The 20272-nt window shown below is 38.9% G+C and overlaps 1 protein-coding gene across 6 annotated transcripts in view; it reads right to left on the bottom strand.

The window, feature by feature from the left end:
* SLC35D1 (solute carrier family 35 member D1) overlaps positions 1–18564 on the bottom strand; it is a 57311-nt gene extending 38747 nt beyond the window's left edge. For 2 of the 6 annotated variants that reach the window (XM_005543102.5, XM_045369214.3), the window contains exons 1-8: positions 17971–18564; positions 17108–17141; positions 16926–17012; positions 16178–16245; positions 14602–14673; positions 13948–14016; positions 11601–11703; positions 6564–6656 (exon numbers count right to left, since the gene is read on the bottom strand). In XM_005543102.5, coding sequence (XP_005543159.1) covers positions 6564–6656; positions 11601–11703; positions 13948–14016; positions 14602–14673; positions 16178–16245; positions 16926–17012; positions 17108–17141; positions 17971–18173 — 729 coding nt within the window. In that variant the 5' untranslated portion in view covers positions 18174–18564. Of the gene's footprint in view, positions 1–6563; positions 6657–11600; positions 11704–13947; positions 14017–14601; positions 14674–16177; positions 16246–16925; positions 17013–17107; positions 17142–17442; positions 17570–17970 lie in introns of those variants that run through there. The other 4 variants (XM_005543103.5, XM_074004336.1, XM_074004324.1 and 1 more) reach the window with 3 other exon arrangements.
* Between the last annotated feature and the right edge of the window lie 1708 nt (positions 18565–20272).

Here is a 20272-nt window from a genome sequence, read left to right as displayed (position 1 = left end):
AACCCAAAATAACTTGCTTTTCTAGTTCTTTAAGATGTATCATTAGGTTGTTTATTTGAAGTTTTTTTTTTTCCTTTTTTTTTTTTTTTTTTTTTTTTTTTTGATGTAGGCATTTACAGCTGTAAACTTATCCTCTTAGTACTGTTTTTGCTGTATACCATAAGTTTTGGTTTTCCATTATCATTTGTTTCAAGAAATTTTTTAATTTCCATCTTCATTTCTTCATTAACCCATTTGTCATTCAGGAACATACTGTTTAATTTCCATGTATTCCAAAATCCCTCATTATTAACTTCTAGTGTTATTCTATTGTAGTCAGAGAAGATGCTGAATATTATTTCAATTTTTTGAATGTTTTAAAACTTGTCTTGTGATTTAACATATGGTCTATCCTTGAGAAGGATCCGTGTGCTGGGAAAAAGAATGTGTATCCTGCAACCACTGGATGAAATGTTCCGTAAATATCTATTAGGCCAATTTGGTCTACAGTGCAGATTAAATCCAATGTTTCTTTGTTGATTTTCTGTCTGAAAGATCTGTCCAATGCTGAAACTGGGGTGTTGTAGTTTCCAGCTATTACTGTATTGGGATCTCTCTCTCTCTCTCTTTAGATCTAGTAGTATTTGTTTTATATATCAGTGCATTCTTGCATCAGTGTTTTATAGTTTTCACTGTAGAGATCTTTCATTTATTTGGTTAATTTAAGTTAATGTATTTTAACTTAAAATATATTCGGGTGTTCCAGTGTTGCGTGCATATATATTTACAACTGTTATATCCTCTTGCTGAATTTACCCCTTTATCATTATATAGTGACCTTCTTTGTCTCTTCTTACAGTTTTTGTCTTAAAATTTATACTGTCTGACGTAAGTATAGCTATGTCTGCTCTTTTCTGGTTTCCACTGGCATGGAATATATTTTTCCATCCCTTTATTTTCAGTCCATGTGCATCTTTACAGGTGAAGTGTGTGTCTTGTAAGCTTGTAAGCAACATATCACTAGGTCTTTTTCTTCTTCTTCTTCTTCTTTTTTTATCCATTCAGCTACCCTGTCTTTTGATTGGAGAGTTTAGTCCATTTACATTCAATATTATTACTGGTAAGTAAGGACTTGCTTCTGCCATTTTGTTCTGGTAGTTCTGTGGTCTTCTCTTTCTTCTTTCCTTCCTTCCTGTCTTCCTTTCAGTGAAGGTGATTTTCTGTGGTGGCATAATTTCATTTCTTGCCTTTCATTTTTTATGTATCTGTTGTATACTTTTTCATTTGACATTACCATGAGGCTTGCAAACACAACCTAATAACCCAGTATTTTAAGCTGACAACAACTTAATACTGTGTGCATAAACAAATAAGCAAAAAGAAAACTAATAAAAACTCTACACCTTAATTTCATCCCCTCACTTTTTAATTTTCTATTGTTTCTCTTGATACCTTACTGTACTGTCAATGTGTTGAAAAGTTGTTGTAGGTATTATTTTTTATTGGTTCATCTTTTTGTCTTTATGTGTAAAATAAGAGTAGTTTACATACCACAGTTACAGTGTATAACTAGACATTTTGTTTAAAACTTTTAGCTAAATAAAAATATTTGAAAAAATTTTTAATTTAAAAAATTTGGTTTTTTTGTTGCCCAGGTTAAGGAAATTAAGAGAGAAAGGGAGTATCTGAGTAAGATTAGCACAAAAACTACACAATCAGTACAAAGGCTAAACTCTAGTCCAGGGATGCAATCAGATTTTGTCTTTTGTACCAGCTCTGATCAATTGATTCTGGCTGTCTAGACTCTTGTCTTGGTAAACAGTCTTAGTCTATGTGTAAGCATAGCAAGAAAGTGCTGTGACTACTTGGTAATATCTACAATGAGCACAGGATAACTTAGCACCAATTTATAACTTACCAACCCTAGTCTACTTAGAAGTATGGAAAAGTTTCAAGGTCCACTTGAGGCGACCAATCCCCACGTCCCGGAAATTTGCTAAGCAGAGTCATCAACTCATCTGAAATCTGAACTAAAATCCAAAGTGTGACAGATATTTTCTTAGTGTTTTAATACATCTCTGTTTACTATTAAGTCTAAAAATAAACCACTGAGTTTGCACGTCATGGTAAAGAAAAAAGATTAATAAATGATATTCTATTCTGAAAATTCTTTCCCTGAAAAATTACTGAGAAAAAAATTGAATCCTTATCTGAAAGTAAACTGTTAGGAAACTTGCTAAGGCAGAAAGAAGATAATGTCAGTGGTGCCACCTATATAAAATAAAACCTACATGTCATGTCAAAACTACATATTCCAGCTTGCCAAGTAGGTCACATGCTCTTATTTAAAAAGAGATATCTCAGAGGTAAGAATGGTTAAAAACAAAACAGTATCAGTCAAATAATATACAGGCAAAGAGAAAGATCTACTCATTCATAACTAAAGAATAATTGATCCAACCCACCTGTTTTACATATGGGAACACCAAGGCCCAGAAAACAGAAGAAATCTGTCTGTATGTGGTGAGAATAATTCAGAATCTGAAAATCAATCTGTATGCTCCACAGAGCAATCCAGAAAAGATGAATAATTCTAAACAGGCTAACTCAACAGCCTAAAATTACTTCATTATTTAGTCAGCAATGCTTAGTATGAGACACCTCCAGGCAGACAATTTGTGCAGCAACTTTTCCTATAACTCCCCTAAACCATGTAATTTAGCCAGTGATATAATGGAGACATTATACAGCATACCACAGAACTAGCCTTGTGAGATCTACAGCAAGGGGGTCTGTTCTTCCATCCCTATGTGAGAACACCTATCGGGGTGTGCTGCCAGAAAGTCAAGCTCCAACTCCTGTGACTGAATCACTGGCTTTGTACTAAAAAAAATTCCCATCTGGAGGAAGCAATTAGTAAGTTTAAACACAATCTGTACTGATGCTTTGGAAAGTCATTGGTCAAGTGATGTCTACTCTGCCTTTATCTATGTTAACTAGTATCTTTTATTAACAGTAAGCTCGTTTTTGCATGAGGCATAGTTTTAAAAAATGTTTTAAAGTTAGAAGATACATGTTTTAAAAACTAAGTGCTGAATATATTTATTTGTTCCTTGGTTTCTGGTAAACCCAGAACTTTGAGAACCTTGAATACACTTTAAATATGTATATACATACATATACATACATACACACACACACACACACACACACACACACACGTTAGGTTTCTCAAAATGCTTTGTAAGACCTTGCATTATGTGCTCACTGGGATGAGTTTTTCAACAGGAACTTTCCTTTAAATTTTTATGGTATTATAATTTCATTTTTTTCATCCTTGGCCTCCAATTCTTGCTTAAAGGCTGTATCAACTCATCAACTGCTGTATCCAACTCCTAGCTCTCTGGGGAGCTGATCTTTCAGAGCCCCTTTATTGGATTCTTGTCCTAACAAAGTTAAATTCTGCCTACTAAATTTAACAGTGAGACTTTCAGAATAATTTGCATCAATTTTGCTTCAATTGGCAATATGGGTCAAGAGTCTGCAACTTCGGATGATAACAAACTGACTTGTGCCCTGTCCCCAGTTATTTTCAAATTTAAGGTTCATCACAGGATAGTAGTCATTTATAGAAAAACTATCTTTTCCTTATTGTTCCTTTGATATAGTTTTTAAATACATTTACGTGGTCCTATAATCAAAAAAATATAGAAAGATGAATAGTTTGAGAAGTCTCCCTCCCATTCCTGTTCTACTTACCCTGTTCCTACAATATGCACAAAACTTATTTATCAGTTTCATGTATATTTTTCCAGAGTTTCTTTATTTAAATAAGTGAAAAAAATTGTGTGTGGGGGGGGGGGACAGGTATTCTTATTTTCCTTTTTATTTTACCCAAAAGGTAGGATACCATATGCACCATTTTGCACTGTGCTTTTTCATTTAACCATTCATCTTGGAAATCTTTTCATTCAATACATAGAAAGTTTCCATTCAAAATGGCCCCCATTCAAAGTTGGTCAGGAAAGTCTGCAGTCCAACAAATGAGAGCAGTTTATCAGCACTGATTATCGGGGAGTACTAGGCTCATGCCAGCTGTGAGAATAGCTGCCTGTTTCCACAACGCCATGGCTTTTACTCCTCAGAAATTCTGTCTCAACCCCAGAAAGGGCTGTACCTAGAGACTCATTTTACACATGATAAAGCTAAATGGGAGAGCAGAAGGGACTTATCCAAAGTCAGATGGTGGTCAGGCATAGAACTGGAGGTAGCTAGTTTTCTGCATTCTGAGAGTCCTAAATTCTCCCCACTGTACCACTTATATCACAAACTTTTTTTTTTTTTTTTTTTTTGGAGACACGGCCTTGCTTTGTCACCCAGGCTGGAGTGCAGTGGCACAATCATGGCTCACTGCAGCCTCGACCTCCTGGGCTCAAGTGATCCTCCCAACTCAGCCTCCCCAGTAGCTGGGACTACAGACACACTCAACCATGCGTGCTAATTTTTTTGGAACTTTTTGTAGAGATGGAGTTTTGCCATGTTGCCCAGGTTGGTCTTGAACTCCTGGGCTCAAGCAATCTGCCCACCTCCACAAGGGCTAGGATTATAGGTGGGAGCCACCACACCCAGTCCTTTGTCACAAACTTTTAAGGACTTGTCACTACCTGCAAAGTAAATGTCAAATTCTTGTGTCTAGCACTGGTCCTAATTTAGAAGGAATCAGGGTGTGGTATGGTGGGAATAGTAATAGCACCTGCTTAGAATTAAACAATCTAGGTTCTAGTCCTCTCTGGGGTCCAGTTTCCCCATCTACGAAATAAGAGGCTCAAACCAGACATTCTCTAAGGTCTCTGCTAATGTTTCCAAGATCTTTGACTTCTACCTTCTAATTTGAAGAGTCTGGTCTTTGCAGTTGTGCCTGTGCTCATGCTGTTACTTCTACCCGGAATGTACATTTTGTTTCTCTTCCTCCACATTTTTCAAGGCCCACTTTGACTTTTCCTGGTATTTGCCCATTTAAAAAATGCTAAGCACTCTCACTTCAGGACTTGGAACCTGCTCTTCCTTGACCTAGATTACTCTCCCTCCAAAGGGCCATACAAATTGCTCTCTTAGTCCATTTGGTTCAATGTCTGCTAAAAGAAACTGTATACGTTCCCTAAGCAAATTAATTCTTCCAGCTTTCTCAGATTGGCCTCAAGATTTAGAACCATATATCACACCATATTCTCGTCCCAAAGCTGGAGAGTGAGGGGTGCTTCTATTAGTCACTAGTCTTGCTCCAAAGCCCACAGCCTTTGGAGTCAGGCTTGGGTTTAAATCTTGACTCCCCTATTTCCCAATAGTATGACACTGGACAAGTTTCTTAGTCTCTCTGAACCTGTCCTTCCACATTAGTAAAATAGGTATAATTAAAATTTTCTTGACTGTTATAAAAACTACATTATATTAAATATATAAAGTGACTAACACATAATAGGGATTCAATAAATGTTAGTTTCTTGTACCACTTTTTTTCACAGCCACAAAATACTTACTCAATACTCTTTATTAGAGAAATAACTGTTTCCTACTTTGGTGTCATTTTTAGGCCTGCTGACAGGTAGGTCACAGTTCATTAAAACGTTTACACATACATTCAAGATGACCTGTATCAGTTCTTTAAAAGAAAGAGGTATGACGGCGGGGGCGGAGGGGAACAGCTTCATAAGCTGTCAGTCTCCTGCCTTTGGTTCAAAAACAATTTAACAGTCCAACTGCTTTTAAAAATCTCTTTTATTTTAGCTCCCACAAATTTGTAAAAATCATCACTGTCTTTAGAGTAAATGACCAACATACTTATTCTGAAGAAGTTACTAGCCAGAGGAATCATTAGAAGGAATCTTGGTACAGAATCTTTGCCATAATTCTAGATTTCCATTTAGTTTGCAGAAAGTTGCGAATTCTAACAATATGTTATCAATTTGTCTCCTATATAGGCTTGTTTTAGAGAAAAATTCTTCTCCAGATTTATTTTACTACTCTATTCTGTATTTATTTAGCTAGACATTTGTAGAAAATTGGTAAACTACTATATTAGTTGTTCTTTATATGGTTAAGTCGCCAAACAATGCTAAATATCTCCTGAAGGAAAAAAAAACAAGTTGGGAGTTAAACCAGGATGACAATTGTACACTAAAACTGAAAACCTCTAGCAACGCCTAGCATTTTGTTTAGGATTTGGAGAATTTTACTATTTCAAGGTTTTTGTTTCTTAAGGATAGTTTACTACTATTCCTATTTTACAGTTTAGCAGAAATGTAAAAATTCCCTTCCTCTATCCTTCTGGCATGTAAGAAAAGGACACTAGCTGGCAAGCACTATTTTTATGTTGACAGCAGGGCTATTTTGAGTCATCTTAGTACTATCCAATGTTTACGCCAAGAAAAGAGGTTAGCATGACATCAGCAATTTAAAGAGTAAATGCTCAGTTTTCGGTCACTTAATAAGCATATTTCTTTTGAACAACAAAGTCTATCTTTTTATCATAAATAATAATGCAGTTCATCAGCATAAACCATTAAACCATAATTAGAAAATCCTACCTTTTGTGCATCTCCTGTGAAATACGCAATGGCCAGGGTGGGCAGAATCATGAACAATGCATTGTAATAGAGCAGTCCATATTTTCCCAGCTCCTAGGACAGTAAATAATTAGGTGTTTCATCTGCATTTGGTTCTAGCAGATACAACACAGTACAAAATACCACTCAAACTACACATACATACACAAACACACACACCCTCCCCTACAACATACACAGCAAATGAATTAAGTTAGAAGTTTTGCAAACATTAAGGAATAACCTAAACTTTCAAGACCAAAAAAAGCACCTTACAAAATTTTATACTTACTTGAAATAAATTCCTCAAGTGCTTAAGGTCAGAGAAATAAAAAATGACAACTGACTGCCTCAAAATAGCTAGGAGAAAAGAGGTTATTCTGAACACACACACACACACACAGACACACACAGATATTGGTATTTCGATACCAATATCGAAACATCCCTCTGAATCCATTCTCTTTCCAGAACTGAATCAAGAGCCACTGAGTATGTCTTGGGCTTTTTAGAAGCCTAGCAGTGTCATATAAGAAAGATGGATGAAGCTGGACATGGTGGCTCATCACACCTGTACACTCAGCAGTTTGGGAGGCTGAGGCGGATAGACTGCTTGAGCCCAGGAGTTCAAGACCAACATGGGCAACATGGTGAAACACTGTCTCTACAAAAAATACAAAAACGGCCGGGCACAGTGGCTCACGCCTATAATCCCAGCACTTTGGGAGACTGAGGAAGGGAGATCACTTGAGGTCAGAGTTCAAGACCAGCCTGGCAAACACAGTGAAACCATCTCTACAAAAATACAAAAATTAGCCGGGCATGATGGCGGGTGCCTGTAGTCCCAGCTACTAGGGAGGCTGAGGCAGGAGAATCCCTTGAACCTGTGAGGTGGAGGTGCAGTGAGCCAAGATCACACCATTGCACTTCAGCCTGGATGACAGAGTGAGATTCCATCTCAAAAAAAAAAAAAAAAAAAAAAACCTAGCAGAGCATGGTGGCACATGCCTGTTAAATCCCAGCTACTGAGGAGGCTGATGTGGGTGGATTACTTAAGCCTGGGAGTTCAAGGCTGCAGTGAGCCAAGATTGAGATCGTACCACTATACTCCAGCCTGGTTAACAGAGCAAAAACCTATCTTAAATTAAAAAAAAAAAAAAAAAATTAGCCAGGAATGGTGGTATGCACCTGTAGTCCCAGCTACTCAGGAGACTGAGGTAGGAGGGCTCCTTGAACCCAGGAATCCGAGGGCGGCTACAGTGAGCTCTGATTATGCCACTGCATTCCAACTTGTGCAACAGAGCAAGACCCTAGCTCAAAAAAAAAAACAAACAAAAAGCACAAAGCAAGCAAACAAAAAAAGATGGCCAGATTCAGACACACAGACTCAGGCCTAGACCAGTAATAACGGACAGCACTTCTCAGTGAAGTATTTCTGAAAATGTGCACATGAAGTACAATGAAGATTAAGATTACTATAACTACAACTCCCAGAACACAGTATGACTCATTGGGTTCTTAACTACTAGGGAGCAACAAAGGACAACACACATCTTCAAACACAGGGAGCCTATAAGAACTCTGAGTCCACCTTTGATTCACACACTTATGGAACATTTAGCATGAAGCAGTCTCCTGAAAACGCGGACCAGGGTTTGAGAGGTGGGAAGGGGGGACAGTGAGGGAGTGGTAAGGATGGGGGCATAGTACTTGCCTAACTCCTGTGATTGAAAGATTACTGACTGATAAGAAAAGTTGAACTGCCTTCTCAAAAGCAACACTGAAAAATTGGAAATAAATACCCAACAACAGAAAACTAGCTGATTAGGCTGGGTGCAGTGGCTCATGCCTGTCATCCCAGCATTTGGGGAGGCCGAGACAGGCGATCACCTGAGGTCAGGAATTTGAGACCAGCCTGGCCAACATAGAGAAACCCCGTCTCTACTAAAACAAAACTTAAGACTGGTCTGGTGGTGGACACCTGTAATCCCAGGTATTCAAGAGGCTGAGGCACAAGAATCACTTGAACCCAGGAGACAGAGGTTGCATTCAGCTGAGACTGTACCACTGCACTCCAGGCTGGGCGACAGAGTGAGACTCCATCTCAAAAAAAAAAAAAGGAAAACTAGCTGATTAGTGACTAGACTATAACACAGCTGTACAATAAAACATTACACAGCCACTAAACATGTTTAATGATGCTGACTGCCATAGAAAGGTGTTTAAGAAATGGTACTAAGTGAAAAATACAAGTTAGAAAATGTATCATCCCTCCTTTGCTTAAAATTTTAACATACAGATAAATGTGCACACACATACACACAAAATAAAGGATATCCACCAAAACAGTGCTTCTCACTCGATGATAGTATTAAGGGAGATTTATGTTTTCTTCCTTTTGTTTATCCACGTTTTCTACTACTTCTATCATAAACATGCATTATTTTAAGTAGTATTATAAAGTTAAGTTTTAAATTCGATAGCTACATTCAGGTCTAAAATGCAGCACAAAATCTTTACGCCATATGACTAATACTCAATGGACTATGATTGTAAGCAGTCCTGATATATCAGTAACAAAACTCCTGATTGGCTGCCCTGCCTATGGAGTAGCCATTCTTTTGTTTCTTTACTCCTAAAAACAAAACAAAACAAGAAAACTCCTGATGTTTAAAAAAGCACCTCAGCATGGCCGTACTGCCTTACTGCCTCTGGGATAAACCAAGTAACTGACTGCTTATGGTCACCACAAGTATCAGTGTAAAGGTGTGCCTCATGTGTACAGCAGCAAAAAGAAAGTCATACTGGAACAACCTTTAAGAAAGGTGCCCAGTCAGCCAGAGGCCTGAGTGTTATCCAGGAAGTACAGGATGTGCATGGAGACACACATGTACACACAGATACACACCATCCAGTAACTGACAAACAGCAAAAACCTAAATGCCAAAACTTCTGTTTTTCTTTATGCATTTTAACTGTTTTGAATGTCTTTCTCCCTGCCTCCTTAAATAAAGTACACTGACTAAAACTAGATTTAGGGCATCATCATAAACATGTATTATTATGTCTTATGACACACTGTTATGCATCAAAAATCTGTATTATTATGTTTATGTAGTATGTTCTTATTCAGTGTTGCCCTTACGGCTGTTTAATAGACCCTACATCTTTTTTTCTTCTTCAGTATTTCTGTCTTTTATAATTCGACTGTTTCTCTTGTTGGCTGACCTTTTATACTGCTGGTAAACCTCTCTGCCTCTAAATAGAATTCTACCTTCTAGTTTGTTGCTTGTAAGATATGAGCTACGAGAAGTAATCAATGAACTTAAAAGTTCTACTACAAATAAGTCATAGTCATTTCTAAGTGAGAAACTGAAGGGCTCTCCTAGGAATAAAATACTCAGAAACGTTCTTGGTTTTTTTTTCTAGGTTCTAGGATGTACTATAGATTGTACTAATATGGTAGCCACTGGCCACAAGTAGCTATTTCAGTTTAATTACAATCACGTAAAACTACTGATTTCAGTTTCTCAGTTATTTTCAAGTGCTCAAGGGCCATGCATGGCTAATGACCAGTTAATGGAACACAGAAATACAAATTTCTGATGTCACAGAAAATTCTATTGAACAGTGCTGTTTTAGACAACTGAAGCTACTGGACAAATAAAATGTCATTAATAGTATCTATTTTCCAAAGTAGCAAATGGGCTGAAGAAAAGAGTAAGACCAATCACTAACTGCTACCTTTTCTCCAGCTATTTTAAAAAGATAAAAATTCTTACTAGTAGCTTCCATTAAAATGCAACCATCATATAGATTCATCAAAGCAAATAAATGGAGGCCAAGACATGCATATTTAAAGAAAATGCATTGGAAACAAATCAACACTGTCCTTGGTTCTTTGAGGCTATTCCAAAAAAAAAAAAAAAACTATCTATCTGCAAAATAATGAAAACTACTGGGATAGACATTCAATCTATACTTCTTTTCTAGAGGAGCAGGCAAAGTCCCTGGCCAAGGCAAGGTCAATTCAAAGTACTAATAGTACTATCAAGCAGGTAGGACACTTGTATTTATTTATTATCTAAGCTCCCAAAAAGGAGCTTAAGTAGTTTCAGAAATACTGTACATATAATAGGAAAGACTAAAAACTAAGCCGTTAAAGAGAAAAGATGGATAGGAAAATAAGATAAAGTCATGGTCAGTTACAAGAAGTAATTATGAGATAAAAATGTACCAGCTGCTCAGGAAAAACTATGGTGACATCTAAGATAAGCATCTCATATGGGTCCTCATATAGGATACATTATGATATCAAAGACAATTCCTTCAATTAGCAACCCTAGGATATATAAAGTTGAGGTCCATTTAGTTATTTCTTACAGTAATATAATCTCATAACATAATGTTGCAAAAACAATATGATTCAAATACTCAGCTTTCTAATAATCTGGCTTGATCTAAAAATAACATTTTTAAAGTATATAGTAAACAACAAACAATATCTGGTAAAGCCAAGGCCAAGAAACACAGTGTTGCCCCTGAGAGAGACAGAGATCCAAATGCTCCCTAAAATTTCCCATTATTTATAGGGCAAATACATAAAGGCCATTTTTGTTTTGCAGCCCCTTCCAACACTCATTTCCCTTCAAGTCTGCCCAAAGGTTTCCAGGTAGTTCTCTTTCTGCCTCCCAGATCCCCGGAAAGTCCTCTAGAATACAGCCATGAACATTTAAAGACACTTCAGTGAACACGCTTTACCTTTCCTACCCCACACGAAGTCAAAATTCACACAATCCCAGAAAAGCCTGGACTAAAAGCTAATTGCTAATTAATTAAAAAATAAAGTTTCTTCTATGAACACCAAAGTACAGGAATTTTACCCTCACAGAGCCACTATGTCTTTCTCATCCCTGGTAAGTACTTTCTTACCAGGAGAAAAGTACATTTTTTCTCCGATGAACTGACATTCCCAACATCAGTACACATCTGTTAAAGAAGCTTTAGATTGCTACTTACTTTTGAATCTAATTTTTGTTTTACATATGCACCATTTGCTGCTGTCAGGACATCGTTTATCAGAATAAAAACATATCCTTCCAGATCAAATGCCAAGTCAGAGCTGCAAAACATAAGCAACACTTTAAGAACAACTGACTTTAAAGAACACACATTTAATTTTAAATAGATATGAGCTAAAACATTTACAAGAACATATTCTCATCTAGGGAAGTGAATATTAGGCATTTTATCAGCTACTGGTATTTCTTGATTTCTGGTCACAGTTTGCAATTTCTCCTCAATAAGGGATTCCTCAGAAATAAGAGGCACTAACATTTAAACACATAGTTAGCAACAATCAATCATGTCATTTAATAGCACACTGCTCGACATTCAAAGACAGATGACAAGCACCAAATTACCATTAAGTACATCTGTGAAGCAGGCAGAAGCAGGTAGAGCTCAATTTCATAGACAAGAAAACCAAAAGGACAGGCCGTTAACAAGTCATTTTCTGAAGGTCCACACAAAAGGCAGGACAATCTTGCATAGGTAGTTGGGTCCCTGGGTGGAATTTCTGAAGTGTGGATCATGGTTAGCTCTGAGATCAAGCTAGAACAATGTCTAAGCACATAGCAGGAACTCAAATACTTAAATAATTGCTCAATGAACCTGTGAAGTATAACTTGGGGGTTTAGGGAAACCAAAAATTTCTGGAACTTAAGAGTACCAGGCACCAGATAAGAATTCAGTAAATTAAACAGAATAAATGAAAATCTGAGAAAGGTATGCCTTCAGCATACTTCAGCACCCTAGCTAAAAGAGTGGCTCCACAGACTATGATTTTGCAGAGATACTGCATAGGAACCAAGACTTCTAATGAGGCCCAAGAAAGCCCCAAGGAACCCCTGTTGTTTGGTACAATTTTGGATCCCATCAGCTTCAAGGAAATGTTTCCAAGACCAGCAGGGCATCTCTAAAACGAAAGGTAGGAGGCTAGTATAGACTTTTTCTCCAAGGAGGGAATAGGACATAGAAGGAAAAGCAGTTAGCTATATAGCCAATTTCCAGTAACCAATTATGCCACCCTCCTTTTTTTAGAATGAAATTTTACTTGGAGATTGAACTTGTAAAATAGGACCGGACTGATAATATTTTCTTCCTATACTACGGGAATGTGATGAAGGTAAACGAGTCAATCCATGAAGTACACTGGAACTCTTTGATGGAAAACATACATCTGGCAGAATGTGTGGCATTAGCAAATACATACATGCACGCCCTGGGCTGATTAAAATGTTGTAGAAGACTTCTAGCAATCATTATAATTTTCTCGGTCTGTGGGTATACATTTTCCTAATGTATTTTAAAACTAAAACTTGGCCGGGCGTGGTGGCTCAAGCCTGTAATCCCAGCACTTTGGGAGGCCGAGACGGGCGGATCACGAGGTCAGGAGATCGAGACCATCCTGGCTAACCCGGTGAAACCCCGTCTCTACTAAAAAATTCAAAAAACTAGCCGGGCGAGGCGGCGGGCGCCTGTAGTCCCAGCTACTTGGGAGGCTGAGGCAGGAGAATGGCGTGAACCCGGGAGGCGGAGCTTGCAGTAAGCTGAGATCCAGCCACTGCACTCCAGCCTGGGCGACAGAGTGAGACTCCGTCTCAAAAAAAAAAACAAAACTAAAACTTAAGAAAAATGGAAAAAGCTTTAACAACCTAATAGAATATCTAAGTTATGGCATTTGTGTTATAGCTTACGTGAGGCCAATTAAAACAATGTTATTATTCATTATTTGAAAAGGCAAGCAAATGTTTCATAGTCATTTTCCTCACCTCACAGAAGAGGAGACATGCTTTTCTTTAGCAGCATGCAAAATTTTAGCAGCATGCAAAATTAAGAAATGCCACATGGTTTATAAAAACACACAGGCTCTGAAGAAAGCCACAGATTCAAATTTCAGCTCTGCCATTAGCTCTGTGACCTTAAGCAAGTTACTGAACTTTTTAGTTTCTTCAACTATAAAATAGGAAAATTATACCCATACCTGTCTGAGGTGTTGTGAAGAATACATAATAAGATGTGTAAAATGTCAAACATATTGTGTGGCACATGCTATGTGCTCAGCAAAACGACAGTAACAAATTCTAAATTACATCAATTTAACTTTTAACAATCCCAAGAATCTTATTTTTGTCAACCTTTATCCTAATACAGCCAAAAAGACTTAAGCTTTTCAAGAGACTGATACGCTTTTCAAAGATACAATTCTTATATAGGCTATAAAAAATTGTTATTCATAAGTAATCATTTATTATCAAAAATTATTGATATTTTATAATGTGCTATTCATAGGCCCACATCTTACCTGGCAGCTACAAAGGCTCCAATAATCATTGCAAATACAGTCATTTTAATACCCCAAGAAAAAGTCTTCCTACAAAATAAAAAAATTTTAAAATACACACGACTTTATTCACACACTCATTTTACAACAGAAGCAAAAAGTGTGATATGCTTTCTCAAAAGCTATAAACAATTATATTTTAAACATTTCTGAGAAACTGGATATTTAAAAGAACCCCTTTGATGAAGCAAAAATTCATTGTTATATAAGTTATTATACCCATTTTAAAAATTTTCACCAATTATTAGTGAGTTTGAATTTTTGTAAAGCAGAATTTCTTTAACAGAAAAATGTCACATTCATTTGTAGTAAAAGGAGCTAAGATATGAACGCTATTTAAAACCTATACCTATGCTTCTGATCCAGTTTCTCCCAGTGGCAGTAGCACAGAAATTCTAGAAAGTAAATCTCATGTTCAGATAGATTTTCAACTCCAATTCATGACCTTCCCAACTACCACTCCCACAAACTATCAATTCCAGCAGCCAAGAGAGAGGGTTTCTTCAACTTCTCAAAAGGTAAGGTAGGAACAAGACAAATAATTTAATATCTCACATATGCTAGGTACCTTTTCAAGGTGATTTAAAGAACAGATATATTAAAAACTTAGCTCACTTGAGTAAAACTCCTTCAGCAAACATTGTAAACAGGATGGAGAACCTTCTCAGAACTGTAAACATTGGCAAGCTGAAAAAAAAAAAGATAATTAGGTAAAATAGAATTTAACATTTTTTTTTAAACTAAGATTTTCCAAACTGGTAGTTAAAATAATGCTATATTCTTCCATTATGGAAATTCCATACTGATTAATTTATGGTTAAACCCTTGCTTTTCTCTAGAAACAATTCCTACTTGAAAGCCTAAAAGAGTTGCTTTTAAAAAAACTACTAGAAGTGAGAAACATTAACTACAAAACTTTATTCTGCTAATTACGCAAATACTCTAAGCTGTAAACATGTTAGTTTTTAATAGAAAAAGGCTTCCTTCTCATTTTTTCACTAGTCTGACCTCCCTTCCCACCCACTAGACCTCCCAAAAACCATCTATGAAAATCTTATTCCATGAAATGTCTTGACCGTCCTTTTGTGGATCTAATTTTGTCTTCATCTAAATTCCCAGAGCATTTTGCTTGTACTAATCAAACATATAGCCTCTTGCAATATAGTTATTTCTGAATATATCTTATCTCACTCCAAAGTGAATTATACTTAGCTGGCAATCAAAGATAGGTGTGAATGAATGGTTGGATGAGATGGATGAAAAAAAGCAAACTCTATACAAGCAGCACTTTGCAGAAGGCCTGCATTTCTTTCTCAGTGGGTAATGAAATGGAAAAGAATGTCCCACCCATGATAAATGTGACTTCCTTGGCACCCTCTTCAGAGATATCATCCTGGTCATTCTGTCAGGTTTCTTAGGTTTTAAAAGAAGAAATGAAAAACACCTTGTCCCTGATCCTCAGAAATCTGTCCATTCTATTTTATAATGCCAGGGTTTTAGCTTGTGTGGTAGTGGTGAAGCCACTGGGTTTCTGTTCAATGGTTTCTCTATTTGTGTTGTTTTAATACCACACACACCCGATATGTACACTACAATAAGAGCAGAAGCCAGAAACTGGGAGGTTAGAGGGAAAAATAGTGTTACCACGGAGAGGAGAGCTATTGCTTCTTTCTGAAAGTAAGTATGTTGCCTCTACAGTTATCATGCCATGGGTAAGATATTAATAATATTTTTATCAGGGTTCTATCTGATGTTACTTTACTTCACATTAGAAGAAAGACTGCAAAAGTTCTTGTGCCTACCCTCTAATACTGCTGTGTGGAAGTTGCCTAAAATATTTAAGAGCTATATTAAAGAACTGAAATCCCGGAAGCCTAGTATATTATCTTCACTATTGTGGCTCTAGAAAAATAATAAAAATCTCCTATCATAGCATTTTATAACATTTTAAGACTTCTGACATCAAAATGAGGGGTAAAAAAACAAAAACAAAAAACTCCTTTTCTCTCCAAAGAAAACAGCATCAACTAAAACCTTTGGCACCACCTTCATTATTTAGTAGTAATAGAAGCTTTCTGGTCCTTTCATTTTTTTTCCAGAATCAATAACAATGTGTTAAATATTTGACATTCAAGTACAATTTTAAGAATACATTATATTAACCTCACTAGTAAAATAAAGTTATCCATACTTCAGTTTCTTTGTGCTGAACAGTCCCGTGATTTGGTTCCCAAAATATAGTAGAGGTAGTGGAAACGTCTAGAAAATTTAAAAAGGGATAACAAAACTCAATAATAAAGATAGCTAAAACAAGGTCCTTTCAAACAGAAACAATTTTATTTGATCAAAATTTTTTCCACTTAAAACATAAGATTAGTTCTCATACACAATTTTGACCCCCAAACACCCAAACAACACTTCTCCTTGGATAAACAACATTACTATGGCGGAAAGAAAGGGAGGAAGGCAGGGAGAAAAGACAGAAATATGAATATGATCAATGTGAGAGAGAAACATTATTTGCTGTAAAATATGATCATGTATTAGAGCCCATGGCTCTAAAGTCAGCAGAAAAAGTAAAGGCAATTCATCGTCATTTGGAGTCAAGCAGAGGCAGACAGAAGAATATAAAATAAACCCAAAGAATAATGAATGCAGGATACCTGGGCTAGATTAGATGGATACAGAAACTACAAAAAACTGTTGTACTCTCAACAAGTGTGCATTAATTAAAAACAAAAGAATATTCCTACGTTATTTTTTCTCTTAAGTTTAAAGAGATTGTAGGCCTACTACATTTATTCTTTACATTCATTATAACTACTCTAGACTGGGCATTTTTGAGGCTGCAGTTTTTAAAATACGCAAGGCACTGATAAAATATATTAATACATAGCGACTTCATTTCACAAAATAAAGTATTGCTTTTCTTCTTTTACCTTTCGAGGTACATTTCTGTCAAGGTCAGGAAACTTGACTACTCTGAGCGCCTTTCCCACCCAGAGAACTGCCACTGTGGCCACCATCTGTAAACAGAGAACACAGATTCACTGTTCTACACATAAAGACACACAGAAGTTCTAACAACATAAACCACGTAATGGTGACGATTCTAACTAACCTGGCCAAGTCCAACACATAGTGAGGAGGGAAATCTACAAAAAAGGGCAAAGGAAAAACAAGGTCAGAACAAACCTGACTTAGCTCCGTGAATTCAATTTGCACATCGGCAACGTTAATGTGGCATTCCGATACAAGCCACACCAACGTCCGCCCCTAAATCAAACAAAAATCTTGGGAGAAAACTCCCTGCCTGTGGGTTGTCAGGCCACCCCGCTGATGTAGCCTCGGGCGGCCGCTTGTCTCATCTTGTCCGAGTCTACCATTTCAGCCCGCTGCCTGCAAAGGATTTCTCAAGGCAGTGAAGATACAGATCTCTCCAACGGTTTCACATACCTTTAAAAAAAAAACAAAAACCAACTTCTGCCTCGGGGTCCCAGTGTTAGCAAAGGAATAACTGTCCGCCAGGGTGAGGATGCGCACGTCCCCAGAGGCTGTCAGAGGGAGCAGGGGACACTGAAGCCCCGGCTCCCTGTCCTGGCTGCTGAGGAGGGAGGCTTCCCTCGCTCTCCTCCCTGATCGACAAACATAAGGGCTCAAAAGTCACCAAAAGAGTCACTTTGCTCCATCTCTCTGAAGGGCAGGGTTTTCGGGGCGGTGCACCGAGGGCATGGCAGGCGAGCCCCAAACGTGCCGGGCCGGCCAGAGCTCCGCGCAGAGAGCGGACCCCTGCCCCAGGCCCGCGCGCCGAGCCGCTCCGCCGCCTGGGCCGCGCGCGTCAGCCGCCCGCCCTCCCCAGCTCCCGCCCAACTTTGTTCGGCTTTAACTTTGGCAGTCAAAGTCCAGGGAGTCGGCGCCCCGCCGCCGCCGCCGCCGCCGCCCGCTCCTCCTCCGCGGCCTCCGCCGCCGCCGCCTCGGCCCTACCTGTAATTGGTGAGCACGCTCTTATTCACCACCACGATCAAGAAGGAGCTCACGCCGTAAAAGCCGGCGGCCAGCAGCTTCAGAAACACGGTCAGCGTTTCGGCCGACGCCATCCCCAGCTCCTCCTCATCTCGGAGTGTGGAGGATTTCGCGGGGGCTTCTCCTTTAACCCGAGCATGCTGACGTCTATGAACTTCCGCCATGGCTGCCGCAGCGGCGTGGGCCTGGCTGCTGGGCCTAGCGGCGCGGGGGCTTGCAGCTGCGGTTCCCAGGTGACCCGAGGAGTCGGAGACCGCAGACTAGGCCAGCTGCACGCTCGCCGCCTCGACTCCCCGCTTGGCTGCCGCCGGTCCCCGCCCAGGGGCAGGGACGCCGGGGTTCACACCCCTGGAGACTTTGCTCGGGCATTGTGCAACGCGGGGTCAGAGGGTAGGGCCGCGCCGGGCTTAGCCTGGGCAGGGGTTAGAGAGGGCCTGGAGAAGGGGCAGCGGCGACCCCCCTGCCCGAGGCGGACAAAGAGAACCCGGTGGAACTACATCGGGACACCCGAGCGCCGGGCGGCAAACCATAGACGCTGAGTGACAGTCGCTCTGCGCCTGCGCAAGAGCACGCGCCGGGTCTCCCCGCGGGATGAGTACCTGGGGCGTGGGGAGTCTGGTGGCCGAGGAGCTGGAAGGCCGTATTCTTCGGATAACCGCCGCAACATAAGTGCAGACCCTCCTCCCCTCTGTTACAGGTGGCCGGCCGAGTAGTTACAGTACATTGTGTCTAGACTAATTTTGAATGCTCTTTTAGTCTCTCTTGCAGGGGGCCAAAACCCTTCAAAAGTATCAGATGTGGATCAATAGTAAACACTCAACGAAAATTTCATTCTGCAGTGCCTCTGGCTTCATACATTTTCTGAACCCAGAAAACACCAAACAATACTTTCTTTTCAGATCGGGAAGTTTTGTTTGTTTGTTGTTTTAAGAAAAATGTTGACATATCCCAAAAAGTAGCAAGATAAGCAGCTTGGGGATTGGTGAAAGCACAAGGTGTTTGGAGCCTAAAAGACTTGATTTCCAATTGTAGGAGTCCTAGAAATGACGACCCCCACACACACACTCCTTATTGTGTGTCTTGGACCAATTAGATGACCTCCTTGAACCTGATCTCTGTGGATGTATTGCTAGCAAAGAGCTAGTTTTCGGTAAATGGTAGTCATTATTGTATAACAGAAGCAAATCATTATGATCAGTTTAAGCAAAGAAATTACATATTGAACTTTAATAGATTAAGAAAGAAGAACTTTGAATTATTTTTCTAAATGCTTGGTCTGTATCTTTTTAAATTTCTTCTTTATTTTATTTTTTTTTTATTTTTACAGTTTGGTAAACCAGGTATAGTGGTTCACACCTGTAATACCAGCACTTTGGGAGGTCAAAGCAGGTGGAATGCCTGAGCCCAGGAGTTTGAGACCTTCCTGGGCAACATAGTGAGACCCTGTCTCTACAAGAAAATAAAAAAATTAGCCAGATGTGGTGGTGCACCCCTGTGGTCGCAGCTACTCAGGAGGCTGAGGTGGGAGGATGGCTTGAGCCCAGGAAGTCGAGGCTGCAGTGAGCTATGATCATGCTACTGCACTCCAACCTGGGCAACAGCACAAGACCATCTTAAAGAAATCAATAAATAAATTGTGGCAAAATATACATGATATAACATTAATCATTTTAACCCTTTTCGAGTATACAATTGAATGGCATTAACTGCATTCACATCGTTTTACAACCATCATCACTAATCCATCTTTAGAACTTTTTCACCATCCCAAAGTGAAACTCTTTCCCCTTTAAACAATCACTCCCTGTTTCCCTACTTCCTTCCCTCTCTGCTATTAATGAGTGTTCTACTTTCTGTCTCTGTGAATTTGACTACTCTAGGTACCTCATATGAGTGGACTCATGTATTTGTCCTTTTGTGATGAACTTACTTCATTAACATAGCGTCTTCAACGTTCAGCCACAATGTAGCATATGTTAGAATGTCCTCCCTTTTTAAGGCTGAATAATATTCAATTATATGTGTATAATTGGTTTATATCTTTTGAGTTACTTGAGAACACCTATGTTCTTCAAATGTTTCTTAAAAAACTGGCACACAGGATGAGGTTCTTAACGTAGCCTAAGGTGCTAGATAATGTGGTTCCTACCCACATCTCCAGAGGCACTATTCACATTTCCCTCCCCTAAGGTGCAGATAAATGAGCAACGTGGGTTCAGGCTTCTGTGTCTTTACTCTCATTATTCCCTCCATCTGGACTGCT

The sequence above is a fragment of the Macaca fascicularis genome, chromosome 1 (genome assembly GCF_037993035.2).
Source record: "Macaca fascicularis isolate 582-1 chromosome 1, T2T-MFA8v1.1".
NCBI lineage: Eukaryota > Metazoa > Chordata > Mammalia > Primates > Cercopithecidae > Macaca > Macaca fascicularis.
This window is presented reverse-complemented; position numbering and strand designations above follow the sequence as displayed.